At 61.7% G+C, this 14,330-nt stretch overlaps 1 protein-coding gene across 1 annotated transcript; it reads left to right on the top strand.

Moving 5' to 3' along the window:
* The first annotated feature begins 1,223 nt into the window (after positions 1-1,223).
* TGM2 (transglutaminase 2) lies at positions 1,224-12,373 on the top strand. The gene is made up of 13 exons (XM_065645997.1): positions 1,224-1,308; positions 3,544-3,723; positions 5,735-5,977; positions 7,150-7,268; positions 8,005-8,133; positions 8,375-8,555; positions 9,413-9,548; positions 9,658-9,761; positions 9,887-10,126; positions 10,290-10,562; positions 10,710-10,870; positions 11,106-11,242; positions 11,507-12,373. The coding sequence occupies exons 1-13, from the start codon at positions 1,299-1,301 to the stop codon at positions 11,661-11,663; spliced, it is 2,070 nt and encodes a 689-aa protein (XP_065502069.1). The 5' UTR covers positions 1,224-1,298; the 3' UTR covers positions 11,664-12,373.
* The last annotated feature ends 1,957 nt before the right edge of the window (positions 12,374-14,330 follow it).

Below are 14,330 nucleotides of genomic sequence, written 5' to 3'. Positions count from 1 at the left end.
ATCGCCTGCGGCTGGGGGCCCTCGCCAGGGCTGTCATCTAGCTGCAGGATGGAGACAGGGCGCACAGGGACATGGGGAACGCCCAGCACAGCGGGGCTGTACTGGGGACAGCCTGTGCACGAGCCCTGTGGGGTCACCTCGAGTACACCAAGTGATAGACCTCAACCACTCTCAGGACATTGCCATCCACAAGGTCCTTGTTACCCGCAGCAGCCCTGGAGCAACACACCAACCACCAAACCTCCTGGGCTTTGGGAGGTGGATGGGGTGAAGTGTCTGGGGGAGCAGGAGGGGACTCATCAGCCTCAGGAGGGTTTCTAGCACGCAGCCGCCTCTGGCACAGCAGCTGCAGCATCCCACACCGCCAAGGGCCAGACAAAGATGGTTGGCATGGGGCTCCACCAGGAACAGCACCCATCCTTGCTCCTGGTCAGCTTACATCGCATGAAGGAAAACCAGTAATTAAGCGAAGCCTGTTCCAGACGTGAAATGTCTCAAGACCTTATTCATCACAAGCCACGATGATCACAAGACCATGGGGGGGTCTCTGTCCTCTGCCACTGCCAGGCAGTCCCAAGTGCGCTGGATCATGGTTGGGATGCCCAGGGAGGGCCAGGCAGCTGTGCTGACATCCCATGGGGCAGGGCAGGGACAGCCAGCATGGGGGGCAAGGGCTGCCAGGGAAAGCGTCAGTACCTGTTCTGTGCACATCTCCCCATGGCACCGTGCCCCGCAGCAAACATCAAGCTTTTCAGTACATTTTCCCTCCAACAGCAAAGTTTCCAGCACTTTCCCTCTGGCCGCTCCGTTTCAGGGATGGTTACGGGAAGGGGCCTGGCGCTGCAGCCCCGCGCAGCTGGGGCCCTCGCCAGAAATGGCCGGGCATGAGATAAGGCACGGGGGAAGAAAACTTTATAAGGAGAAAACATTCCCCAAGTTTCTGGCATCTTAGTGTGAACCGCACAGCCCCTCTCCTCCCCCCGGTATTTTTTTTCCCTTCCTCTTGACCGGCAGCGCCTCAGCCCCTGCCCGGGGGAGGCTCCGGGGGCCGCGCCGGGGGCCGGTCCCGGCACTTCTCGGGGGAGCTGAAAGCCCGGCGGCTTTTTTTTTTCGGGTGGTTGTTTTAAATAGGTGGGACCGAAACCACTCCGTTTCCTGGAAACTTTGTTTTCCTTTTCTTTCCCTCCACCATCCCGGCCGCGGGGGTGTGCGCGGCGCCGTATAAACGGGACGAGCGGCGGGGACGAGCTGGGGGGGCAGCACCGGGACAGGCACCAGCACACCCCGGCGCAGACACCATGGCCGAAGGTAAGACCGCCCGACGGTCCCCGCGTTCCTGGCCCGGGGGCAGCGCGAACCGGCCGGACACCCCCGCCGGCCCGGACCCCCCACGCTGCCCCCCGCAGCCGGGGCTCGGCGCCACATCCAGCCGTTCCGCTGCGACCGGGCATCGGAACCGGCTCAGCGAACCCCGGGGAGCGCAAAGGGCGGCGGGACCGGGAGGAACCGAACGGCACCGGGCAGCGAGGAACAGGCGGGTCCGCCGGTCCCTCCCGCAGCCGCACGCTCCCCTGCCCGCAGCGGCACCAGGATTCGCAGAACGGAGCTCGGTGCTATTTAAAGCTTTCGGCGCTCTCAGAGGAGTGTTGACAGCTGGACTAGGAACATGTGCCCACGTCTCAGCCTGCTCTAAGGAGCATTTCTGGATGCTCTAGCAGAAGCGATGCTGCTGCCCTTCAGAAACCCCTCCACGCAGGTGGCTTTTCAGACTTGCATGAGGGAGCAAAGGCAACCCCCACCTCCCACAGAGCTGTCTACAAAGTCACAGGAATGAGGGCTGTGCGATCCCCATGGAGGCACAGCCCTCTGGGTGAGACGGCATCACCCAACAGCACTACAGGCTGTCCTGACACCACAGCACTGATGCCACCGCGGGTCCCTGGTCCGGGCCCTGGCACAGGCACTGCCAGCTCCCAGCACGAAGCTGAGCCACGACACCCCGGGCAGCGCTCGCTCCTGCGGGGCCGTGTCTGGGCCCCCGCTGCTGTCTGCACACCCTGGCAGCACTGCAGCCCCCTCCCCCCCCCGGCTCTTGACACTGATCAGTTTGGGAAGAGGCACCTGCACTTTGGAAATCTTCTTTTTGCTAAATCCACTGAGGGTGATAACCCTGCGCAACTGGGAGAGGAGGAGCCCTAGTCCTACTCTCTTAACACGCTCATTTGCTCCAAGTTTGGCTTGGTGTCAGCGAGGTTTGCACCGCACAGGTCACACGCTGTGGCACAGAGCTGAGACTCTGCTTACGAAGGGGGAGGTGACACAGGAAAGGTCCTTTCTGTGCTTCAGGGTCCCCATGGACTGGCTGGAGGGACCTTGACCTGATTTAGGGACAGTCCCAGCTGCCCACAGCAGCTCTCGCAGTGCTGTGGGGACCAGTGATGAGTCCAGCTGCCTCCCTGGGATGGGCACTGCAGGTCCCCATGCCTGGGGAGCCAGGAGGGGGTTTCCATTCGGTACTGGGAAGCCGAGCTCAGGGTCAGCTCTTTCCATCTGGCACCAGCTCAAGGATGGCTCGGTGACCACAGCTGCTGGCATGAAAGCACCAGGAACGGCACGGCCAGGAGAGCTGCAGCACATGGGCAGCACACCGAGCATCGCCCCTCTGAGCCGCCTCAATTGGCATCAAGCTCACTGCGTGCTCTCCTGCACTAAACGCTTTTGCTTATTCTGGCAACTAACCTGTCTGGGCAGAACATTCCAGGGTCACTGGCCTTGAGCGATGATGAACGATATCGTATCGCTCCAGTGCTGCGCCTGGGGCAGTGGGGATGTGGCTGCACCAGCACGCAGTCGTGCTGCACCAGCACTGGGCTGGGTGGCAGAGCTGAGCGCCCGAGCCCGGGGAATCAGACACCCTTTTTGTCACCAAATTTACAGTCAGCGTCTCCAGTTTGTCAGCAGTCATGGGGCAGTAAAGCTGCCTGGAGAGCTGCCCTCAGCCTGGCTGCAGCACAGAACCATCCCTGGCGTTCTCCAGAGTGTCTGCACACAGACAGCAAACCCCGGCCAACAGGCCCCGCGCCTCCCAGAAAACAGAGATGAGCACTGGGCTTTGCTCCAGTGCTGGATGCCGTGAGCCGCAGACCTGGCACGGCTCTGGCAGCACACGATGCCCCTCCTCTGTGGTGGTACTGCAGTGGGCAGTGCCGCGGCACAAGAAATTCGGCACGATTGGGTTGGGAGGGCAGCGCTTCACTGTGAGCTCGGCTGCAGGACCCCTGTCCCTGCCCCAGCACAGGGCGTGTGTCCAGCTGCAGAACCCTCGGGAGGGATGCTCAGAGCCCGGCACAGCCGCAGCGCCCAGGATTGCGCCATGCACACCAGGGAGAACAAGACGGCCTGGGGAGAGAAGGCTGCCAGCCCCCAGTGCCAAAACCCAAACCCAGGGCTCAGGCTGGGGTAACAGCAACCCCTCCTGCCCGCCAGCGGGGTCTACATGCATGGGGCACGCAGGGGACAGCTGTACGTCCTCTGCCTCCACAGAGCTGGTGCTGGACACGTGGGACCTGCAGTACGAGCGCAACGGCCGGGAGCACCGGACGGCGGAGCTGGGTGGGCAGCAGCTGGTGGTGCGGCGGGGCCAGCCCTTCACCATCACCCTGCGCTTCTCGGGCCGCGGCTACGAGGAGGGGGTGGACAAACTCGCCTTCAACGTGGAGACAGGTGAGTGTCGCTGTGCCACGCGCTGTGAGCTGCCCCCGCCCCAGGGCTTGTCCCGTGGTGCTGTGCTGAGGGACCTGCCTCATCTCGTGCAGTCCCTGTTCCCCCATCCCCTCCCAGCAGAGGCTGGTGCTGTGCACAGCTTTTACACCGAAACACAGAGAAAAAGGTAGAAACTTGGCTCCATAACAAGAGCTGAAGGGAAGCAATAAAGAAATCGAACAAAAAGCTGCCGCTGCCTCTGCCATCCCCTCCTCCCCGTGGCTGAGCCAGACTCGGGCCGTGCCAGAGCCGCCAGCTCACGGGGAAGTGCCGCGGCTGCAGCCAGGGAACCCGCCCGAGTCTCTTCCCTTCTGAGAAGCTCAACAATGAATCCTTGCAGCCGGGGGGTCTCACAGTACTCCTGCTGAGGGGCTTTTTCTCCAACCGCCCCTGCCCTGTCGCTCAGACACCCCCAGAGCAGGGTTTGCTCCGGGAACACAAATCCTGGAGAAGGGAATGTCCCCACTGAGCCCCCCCAGCACACACCCCTGAGCGGTGCCGGAGCGGGCACACAGGAACCAGGCGCAGCCTCCGACAGGTCCCTGCGGCTCCCAGGGCTCCCGCTGCTGCCGCCCTGGCAAGAGCCCATGGGGGGCAGTGGGGATGGGGACATTGGTCCCATGGCTGGAGCCGGGTGCGGCCACCACGCCGGGGATCAGCCCCGGCCAGCTCAGAGCAAAGGGAGAGGAAACTGTTTCTTGGGCAAAAGTTATTTTGGGGCTGCAGCGTCCTGCTGAGTCAACCAGGCCAGAGCTCAAAGTTAAACTGCACCCGGGTTTCCTCATGGCATAAAATGCTCTTTTTCTTTTCCCTAAAAAGCCCCAATCCCGCCATGGGGTGATGAACACAAACCCAGCACCTCTCAGCTTCGCCCTAAACTGACAGCTCCCCGTTCCAAGCAGCCGTGGGGGGTCTTGCCCACCACCCAAACCCACTGGTTTGTACGAGGTCTCACCGCGTCCCGGGGCACGGGCTGGTTGTGCAATTGAGAAGCAGCCCCGGCAGGGCTGCCAGAGCTGTCCCCAGGACACCGAGGCCATGTGCCACCTCCCACGGGAGAGGGGACGGCTCCGTGCAAAAATAGAGCAGGCGTGTTTGAAGAGCCCTGCTCAGGCGCCTGGGGCCCAGGGACGCTGCGGGCTTTGCAGGCGGGGGGAAGGCTCCCCACGGCCACACCCTTGCCAAAAGGACACCGTTACCTCAGCCCAGCCTCCTCAGGAGGACAGAGCGGAGAAACTGTGTCACTCTGATGAGCTCATGAGTATTTCTGGTGACTCGCCTGGCGTCCCGCCCACGCTGTGGGCAGGGGACGGGCCCCAGGCTGCGGTCCCGGGGGGAGCGGATGGCAGCACCGCTGCACCGGCTGCCGGCCCCACGCAGGCAGCGGCATCACCACAGAGCCGCACTCAGCGTCCCCGAGGAGCAGAGCCGGGAGCCAGCTGGGTGCAGGTGGCTGGCGCAGCTGCACGCTCGGCCGGGATCACGCTGTCCTGGGCTCGCACAGCCACTGATGTAATGGCCAGTGCTGGGATGTTTGCAGCAACGCCCAAGGCTGGACACACACAGTGGGGCTCCCACTGAGAGCACCCCAGCTCTGCCGGGACCCCCACACTGTGGGGCGTGTGGGCACAGGGACCTGGTGGCTCCGCTCCGAGCCAGGAATGGTTTGGCTGAGAGGAGGAGATGTGACCCTGGGGTGCGCACAGGGTGAGCACCTGCTCCACTCTCCTGCAGGGTGAGTCTTTCCTTTCTGCCCCTTCCCAAAGAGCAAGGGACTCGCCTGAGCTCCCCACAGCCGGGCTGCCCTGCACCCTGGCACCCGGCAAACAGCCAATGCTCCTGGGCTGCAGGAGCTGAGGTCCAGGCAGCCACCGCAGGGCAGGGGACACTTGCGGGGCACGTCCCCTGGGCACAGCCCCCACAGCGCGGGGCTCCCTGGGCCCCCCGAGAGCTGACGTGCTCCTCCTCGCAGGGCCCTGCCCCATAGAGACATCAGGAACCAGGTCCCACTTCGCCGTGACCAACTTCCCGGAGGAATCGAGCTGGAGCGCCGTGATCCAGCAGCAGGATGGGGACTTGCTCTCTGTCTCGCTCTGCTCCCCGCCCAGCGCCCGCATCGGCCGCTACCACCTGACACTGGAGACCTCCACCGGCTACCAGGGCTCCAGCTGCCACCTCGGGGACTTTGTCCTGCTCTTTAACGCCTGGCACCCAGGTAAGGCTGTCACCTCCCGACAGCAGGGTTTCCAGTAAGGGGGGCACAAGCCGCCCCCCAGGTCTCACCCCATCACAGACCCCAGCGCCCCAGCCCTGGCCCAAGCTCAGGTCACAGCAGAAATCCCCACTTTGTTCCGCCTCCAGATGGTCCCCATAGCAGGTCGGGGCTGTAAGCACTATCTCCCACCCTGGGACACACGCAGCCCTTTTGCCAGCCCCCCAAACACCCAGTACCCCATCCAGGTGTCCCCACCACACACTGCCCACAGAGCTCACCTCTGCAGTGCTAACATGAAGCCCTGGGCGGCCCCTAGCAACAAGTCCCAGCCAGGCAGCACTCAGAGGAAAAGCCTCTAATTGCCCCTAATTAATTGCCCCTAATTAGTTGCCCGACCTGGCCCAGCCCCGCCCACCCCCAGGGACCGGCCACAGGCTCAGGGGGGAGCCCGGGGTGCTCCCAGGGGTGTCACTGTCCTGCTGAAATTTGGGCAGCCCAACACAGAAAGGGGTTCAGTGCTGGGGGTTTAATGACACTGGGCAAACACCAGCTGAGATTTTCATCTCTCCCCATCCTCCCTCTGCCTGAGGAGCAGCCCGAGCTGCCCTGCTCCCCCCAGCCCTGGAACAGCCGGTTTCCTGAATCCTAAACACTCAAGCTGGCTCCGCTGAGATAAGGGGCTTTAGGAAGCTCTGCTCGCCTGGGCTGTGCCGAGCGCTGGCCCCGAGGATGTATGTTGGGCTTTTTTCTGAAAACATTTCCAGTACATAGTGATTTTTCCAGCTGTAACTGCTGCACGAGCAAAACGGCCTCAGCTGCGCTCTCAGCCACAGTCCCAGTTCCCACCGCTTGCTTCTCCCACCAGGGAGGTTTCCCTCCTGGGAAAAGACCTGACTCCATAAAACAAAAGCGAGGAAAGAAAGAAATGAGAACGAATGGAAAACAAAACCACAAGCCCGCTGAAAATTTCCCATCAGCTCCAATCAAACCGGGTTGAAATTCTCCAGCAGCTTTTTGAAGCGGGAGCAGATCCAGCCCCTGGTGCCTTGTTCCTCCCCAGATCCAGCACTGCCTGGCACAGCCCGGGGAGGGGGAGCCCAGAGCTGGGCCGGGGGGCTGGGGCACATGGGGTAGAGCCGTGTCCCTGTCCCCATCTCTTACTGTCCCTGCAGAGGACACGGTTTTCCTCCGAGACGAGGACGAGCGTGGCGAGTACGTGCTGGCTCAGCAGGGGCTCATCTACCAGGGTGCCTGCGAATACATCACCTCCACCCCCTGGAACTTTGGCCAGGTGAGAGAGACACAGCCCCAGGACCCCCAGCTGAGCCCAGCCCTGGCATTGAGGGCGTGGAGGCTGCTGCCCCCTGTGTGTCCCCAAAAGAGCGCCCCAAATGCAGCCAGCACCCCGGGCAGGGTCTGGCCCCCCTGCGCTGCTGTGGGACAGACAAACCAGGGTCCCTTTGCCAAGAGGGGAGCGGGTGACAGCGTGGGGCAGAGCGAGGGGATGTTCCTGATGGCTCTGGGGGCCCTGGGGCCGTGTGCTCCTAATCGGGGTGGCCACGTTGTGCTGGGAGGTTGTACCGATAACGTGCTCCCCGGCATCATGCCAACTGTGCCGATAAGGCAGCGCCTGCACCCCACCCACAGCCACGCTGGGGGGACCCGGCCACCCTCTGAGCTCCGGGCTGTCCTGGGGGCTGCAGGGCGGGCGGATGCGGGGGTGCCTGTGACCCCGCAGGATCCTCAATTCAGGGAAGTGCCGTGACTCACCAGTGATGGGAAATCAGTGGTTTTCCCGGAGGTCGGGTCCTGACCCCACCGTGGCGGCGGCTGCAGGATCCGGCCCCTCGTCATGGTGGCACAAACCGGGGAAAGTCACTCAGGGGGGCGCTGGCTTGGGGAGGGGACCCCGGGGATGTGTGACCCCCCTCCCGTGCCCCATGCTTCCAGGGCACCACGGTGAGCAGGGAGGGGGCACAGAGGTAGGGGAGCCCTCACGCAGCTTTTTCCCCCCCGCAACACACCAGTTCGAGGACGACGTCTTGTCCATCTGCCTCAAGCTGCTGGACACAAACCCCAAATTCCTGAGGGACCAGAACCAGGATTGCTCCCACCGCAATGACCCCGTGTACATCAGCCGGGTGGTGAGCGCCATGGTGAGTCCCACGCGCCGGGATGCGGGCGGACGCGGGGCGAGATGGCGCCGGGATGCACGCATTCGCGTGCATCCCGGCGCCATCTCGCCCCGCGTCCGCCCGCATCCCGGCGAGCTCTTGCATTGCTCCAGGATATTACACGGAGGTGACATGTGAGCTGCAGGAAGGCACTTTCCCTCCCTCACCAGCCTCCCCGTGCCCGTCCATCTGTCCATCGTAGCCTCTATTTGTGGTGCCACAGGTCAATTGTAACGACGAGGACCAGGGGGTGCTGGCGGGGCGGTGGGACAACCACTACGAGGACGGGACGAGCCCCATGGCCTGGATCGGGAGCGTGGATATTCTCAAGAGGTGGCAGAAGTTTGGGTGCCAGCCGGTGAAGTATGGCCAGTGCTGGGTCTTTGCTGCCGTGGCGTGTACCGGTGAGAGCGGACGTGTCCCGTGTCCCCATCCCCACAGGACAGGGTCATACGTGTCCCCCCCATCTCCCACTCAGTCCCTGTGCTGCAGCAGGAGGGAACCGCTGGGGCTGATTGCAATCAGCAGCAATGATTGCTTAGCAATAAAGCTCTCTGCTATTCTGCTGTGTCAGGAAATGGGGGGAAAAAAATGGCAGAAAAAGGGCTCTGGCTTTTCAATTAGCACCGGGCAGAGGGGGAAGGGCTGGGCTCAGGCACAGAAAAAAAGTGGCTTTAAGGTCAAGTTTGCAATAAAGTAATGAATCCACTGAGATCAAAATAATTTCAGTGCCACTGAGGCAGTCAGGCTGGGGCAAAAGAGGAAAAAATTCCAGGCTCCCTGCTGTTGAGATGTGCACACACACACACGCCTCGCTGGGTTGTGAGTGCGTGTGCATTTATATGTCACAGATATATGAGATCCTTTTTAGAGGAGAGAAATAGCAGAAAACTAAAGTGGATTTTCTGCAACTCTCAGAAGTTTATAGCCTTCCTTTGAAGCGTTCTAACTGCCTCCCTGTTCCCCAGGGAGCTCTGCTCGCAGTAAAAGGCAGCTGGGAGATTAAATGAGAGGTTGCAGCGTGCTGCTGCCCGCGCACTCCTCAAAAGCTCTTGCAGCCGCTTTTGTGCCTTTTTTCTCCTGCGATATCAAACCCAACAGCCTGGCAGTGCCGCTGCCACCCGCCTGGCCCGCAGTGCCGCAGGGACCGGCTGGGGCTCCGTCCCCGGCACCGCTCTGGGGACAGGAATGGGGTGTGCAGAACGGGGCACGGTGGGATGGGTGTGCAGATGGGACCCCCTCACCCTGCCCTGTCCCCCAGTCCTGCGCTGCCTGGGCATCCCCAGCCGGGTGGTCACCAACTACAACTCGGCCCACGACACCAACGGCAACCTGGTCATCGACCGCTACCTCAGCGAGACGGGGGAGGAGGAGCGGCGCTCCCGGGACATGATCTGGTGAGCAGCCAGCAGGACGCCCGGACCCCCAGGCAGCCTCTGCCCCCTCCCCAGCAACCCCCGGGAGCCAGGGGAGCCTGAGCCTGCCATGTCCTGATTCCATTTGCAGGAACTTCCACTGCTGGGTGGAATCCTGGATGGCCCGTCCGGACCTGGCACCCGGCTATGATGGGTGGCAGGCGCTGGACCCGACACCCCAGGAGAAGAGTGAAGGTACGGCGTGTACCGGGGGGCTGCTCCTTCCCCACGAGCACCACAGGGTCTCCCCCCACCACGATGGTGTCTTGTCCTTGCGGTGCCCAAACCCCGGGTGGTGACAGTGGCTCCACTCCCCACAGGGGTTTTCTGCTGCGGGCCGGCCCCCGTCAGAGCCATCAGGGAGGGCGACCTGCAGCTGCGGTATGACGTCCCCTTCGTCTTCGCGGAGGTGAACGCGGACGTGGTGTACTGGGTGGTGCGGCAGGACGGGTCGCAGAGGAAGAGCACCCACTCCTCAGTCGTGGGCAAGAACATCAGCACCAAGAGCGTGGGCAGGGACAGCAGGGAGGACATCACCCACACGTACAAGTACCCCGAGGGTACGTCACGCACACCTACAAGTACCCTGAGGGTACGGGGCGAGGGGGGATTGGCTGTTGGAAAACAGAGTGCACCAGGAAGGCTCCAGGGACCAGGGCAAAGCATCCTGGACCATGCCCTCCCTGTGCCGCTCTGGGAACCCCAGTTTTCTGTGAACCACAGGGTCTGAAAAGGAGCGAGAAGTGTTTGCGAAGGCAGAGCACGAGAAGAGCTCCCTCAGGGAGGAGGACGAGGGGCTGCACCTCTGGATCAAGCTGTCAGAGGGTGCAAACAATGGCTGCGACTTCGACGTCTTTGCCGTCATCACCAACAGCACGGACACAGAGCGGGTCTGTCGGCTGATGCTCTGTGCCCGCACCGCCAGCTACAGCGGCAGCGTCGGGCCCCAGTGCGGCATGAAGGACCTGCTGAACATCACCCTCGAGCCCCAGGCCGGTGAGAGACCCGGTGGCCGTGGGGACAGGACATGCGGTGGGCCTGGGGTCAGGGCTGTGGTTCGCCCATGTTCAGTTTTATCTCGGGTCTGCAGTGGGGTCTGGTTGGGGAGGGGGCAGCCCTGACCCCCTCTGCCTCCCCCGCCAGAGAAGCGTGTGCCCCTGCGGATCCTGTATGAGAAGTACGGGGAGAGCCTGACCCCGGACAACATCATCAAGGTGGTGGCTCTCCTGACCGAGTACCAGACGGGTGACGTGGTCGTGGCCGTCAGGGATGTCTACATCCAGAATCCGGAGATCAAGATCAGAGTAAGGGCTCAGTGCTCTGTCCCAAGCGGGTTGGGTGGGACATTTCCCATTCACAGGGGGTTGCTGCCATCACCCTGGGGGTTTGGTCCCCACCACGGCAGGGTCCTGTATCACGGAGTGGGGCTGCATCCCCGGGGACTTGCACCCCCAAGGACCCGCCTTGGCCCCCCAGGCTTGGGGAGCACCACAGTCCCAGGCAGGGTGGTGCTGGGGGTCCAACCCCTCCTGCTTGCAGGTTTTAGGGGAGCCGATGCAGCAGCGGAAGCTGGTGGCGGAGATGAGCCTGGTGAACCCCCTGGGAGTCCCCCTGAACAACTGCGTGTTCGTGGTGGAGGGCGCCGGCCTCACCGAGGGACAGCAGATCAAGGAGCTGTAAGAGCTTTTCCTCCCTCTGCCCAGCTTGGCCTTTGGGAACGGGCAGGTTTTTGTGCCAGAGCCCCCCGGGGGCGCGACCGCGGGGCCCAGCTCCACCATAGGCACAGCAGGAGCCAGGGCTGGGCTGGTTCCCGTGGGGCGTGAGGGCTCGGAGAGGCGGGGTTCTGCTTCCCAGCACCATCCCACAGCACCATGGGCATGGGGAGGGTGATGGGTCACTGGGAGGGACCCCAGCCACCCCCTGACCTCCTGTCCCCCCAGCGAGGAGCCCGTGGAGCCGCAGGCAGAGGCCAAGGTCAGGCTGGACTTGGTGCCGCACCAGGCAGGGCTGCGCAAGCTCATGGTGGACTTCGAGAGCGACAAGCTGACGGGGGTGAAGGGCTATCGCAACGTCATCATCGCGCCCCAGCCCAAGTGAGGGGCCGCCGCCCCCCGCAGACATCCTGCATCCCATCTGCCTGGGGCTCGTGGCCCCCGCTCGCTTTAGCCCAGGACAGTCCCTGCAGCACATGAAGGATGTTGCCAAAGCCCAGCCCGACCCGGCATGGCAGCCACAGTGCCGGCTCCTCCCCAGAGGACTCAGTGCTGCAGGAGAGACGCGACGGAGCAGAGAACAGGAGGGAGCCAGGGGTGTCGGGCAGCCGCTCACTTTGCTGCCCTTCCCACACCCATGGGTGGAACCATCCCCGTCCCGCCTGTCCCCCAGCATGAGACCCACAGGGACTCCCGCACCCTGCAGGGACTCCCACACCGCCTCCCCCCTGCAGCACCAACAGCCCTTGGCTGCAGAGCAGATCCCATGAGCCAAAGAGCAGAACAACCTTCTCCTGCACAGGTCGCACCTCAGCCACGCTCACACCTGCTGCTACAATTCTCCAAAGGCAACGCACTAGAGAAAAGATTGTATACTGTGAGGACAAAGCTGTGTATATGCTATATACATACATAACAAATTATTTATAGCTATATAAATGCATACTGCATATAACCCTACTGCATAGGTAAAGCCGGGTATTTGCTTTAATAACTGTCCCTGTCACTGTGAACACTACAGTGAGGGATGGCATGTACCTTGCCATGAATTAACTATGCAAGCACTGAATAAAACCTCTATTTTTCACTTTTAAAGCCAGCCCAGCTCTTCCTGAGCGTCCCTTCCCGACAGAGGCACCGGCAGCTCCTCACCCAGCGCCCAAGCGGGTGGGGGGCAGGTTTGCCCCCAGCCCAGCTCCCCTGGCCCCACAGCACAGCTCGGCAGCACCCACAGCACCGGTAAGACCTGCACCAGCCCCAGGGGCTCATGCCGGTGCCAGGCGCTCCCGGTGAGTCTCTCCCACAGCAGAACTACATGGTGCTACGATGGCACTGAGGACAGGAGGGAAAACCCACATGGAGAATTAAACACACAGATTTTGCACACCCAGACTCTACCCAGGGCTACCTATGGGCTGCCAGTGCAGCCAGAGAAAGCACAAACCAGCAGCCAAAGCACCGAAACCCAACCAAGGAGCACAGGAAAGTGGGGCTGAGCACAGGGGTGTCTCAGGCCTGGAAGGGGTCAAGGTGCTGCTGAGGATAAATGCTTCCCATGCCAGACACAGCCCTGCCGCTTTCTCCCAGAAACATTGTGGGAGGTCCCTGCCCCTGTTAAACACCAGAGGAACCAATACAGAACTGGTGAATGTGGCAGCCAGGGCTCCCCACCCCACAGCAACCCCGTCTTGGGCGCCGCGGTGCCCAAGGGGTTAACGCTGGACCCGGCGCTGGGTCCATCGGGAACATTCCTCAGCCCAGCGATGATGCACGGCCCACTCAAGTGTTTGTTACCCGGCTCTGCTGAGCCAGGCTTCCAGCTGCTCAGTGCTAGGTTAAAAATAACCGGCAGCTCCTCTGTTTCGAAGCTGGGTCCTGATAAAATAAACATTAGCGCAGCTATTTCTGAAGGTCACTCCATCCATCTGAGGCCTGGCAGCGCACAGCGGCTCCAACGAGAAACCAGCTCGAATGCTGCGCTCAGGGTTTGGCTCTGGGTTTGTGTCTTTAGGGCTGGTTCCCTGCTCATCCCTAGCAACCAGCACCCCCTGGCAGAGCGCAGGGCCCACGGGCCTTTGCCCCACTTGCCGGCTCGGTGGCCCGTCAAGGACCATGAGGATGCTGTGACTGGTGATGCTGCCGCAGGGCCTTGCCGGAGCAGAACTGGCCCCGCCAGTGCCGCAGCTCGGGGGCAGGTTCCCTGTGCACACCCCGATCCCCGAACCTGCTCCGTGCTACAGCTGCCAGCCTCTTTGGCACTTGTGCAACAAACTATAAATTAAATATTTACAGCATCCATTGCACGGGAGGACGTGTAATTCAGCATTAGGCCAAGTGCGGAGAAAAGTGAGGCTGTTTCCGTGCAGGAAGGTGATTAACACATCTCGACTCACCAGAGGTGCTGACTTGCCAAGAAGTGACTGTAAACTCATTTTAGACTTGAGGACCTTTAACTTACCTTCATTGACAGATTGAGAGCAGAACAAACTCCCATAAATCAGAGTGTGCACAAGGACAATTCTCGAAGAGTTTCTGGGTTTTCCCCACTGCTGCAGGCACTGAGGCTGATCAGCACAGAACAGATCTATTGGAAGCTACTCCATCTCCCAAGACAAATATTAAGTTTCCGTCACCCCAGAGCATCAGAAAAACTGTGAAGACATGCAGTTTCAGGTGAAGAAGAATTTTTCATAGTTAACTCTGTGCCAGAAAATACATGAGGCAGATGCAGGGAGAACTTAACTGGGTGTACTGTTTAAATACACGCTTTAGCCTCTGTTCCTTGGACAGCACACAAAACATCTCAAACCCGATTTGATGACTGCAGCAGAGCAGATGATCGTCACCTGCTGTGGCAACCAATGTGGCACATGTCCCAGCACCCACTGGAACGGCTGCTCCATTGATGGACGCGGCAAAGACGGGTAGATCAGTGACAGCAGGGATGCTGAGTGCGGGGTGCAGGGGACGGCCCCGCGCTGCCACTGTCCTCCATTGAAGCCCCCAACCTCATCCCCCCCTCACATCAGTGTCACCTGCCCCAGCTGTGTGG

The sequence above is a fragment of the Caloenas nicobarica genome, chromosome 15 (genome assembly GCF_036013445.1).
Source record: "Caloenas nicobarica isolate bCalNic1 chromosome 15, bCalNic1.hap1, whole genome shotgun sequence".
NCBI lineage: Eukaryota > Metazoa > Chordata > Aves > Columbiformes > Columbidae > Caloenas > Caloenas nicobarica.
The sequence above is the reverse complement of the archived record's forward strand: the minus strand, read 5'-3'. Positions and strand labels throughout refer to the sequence as shown.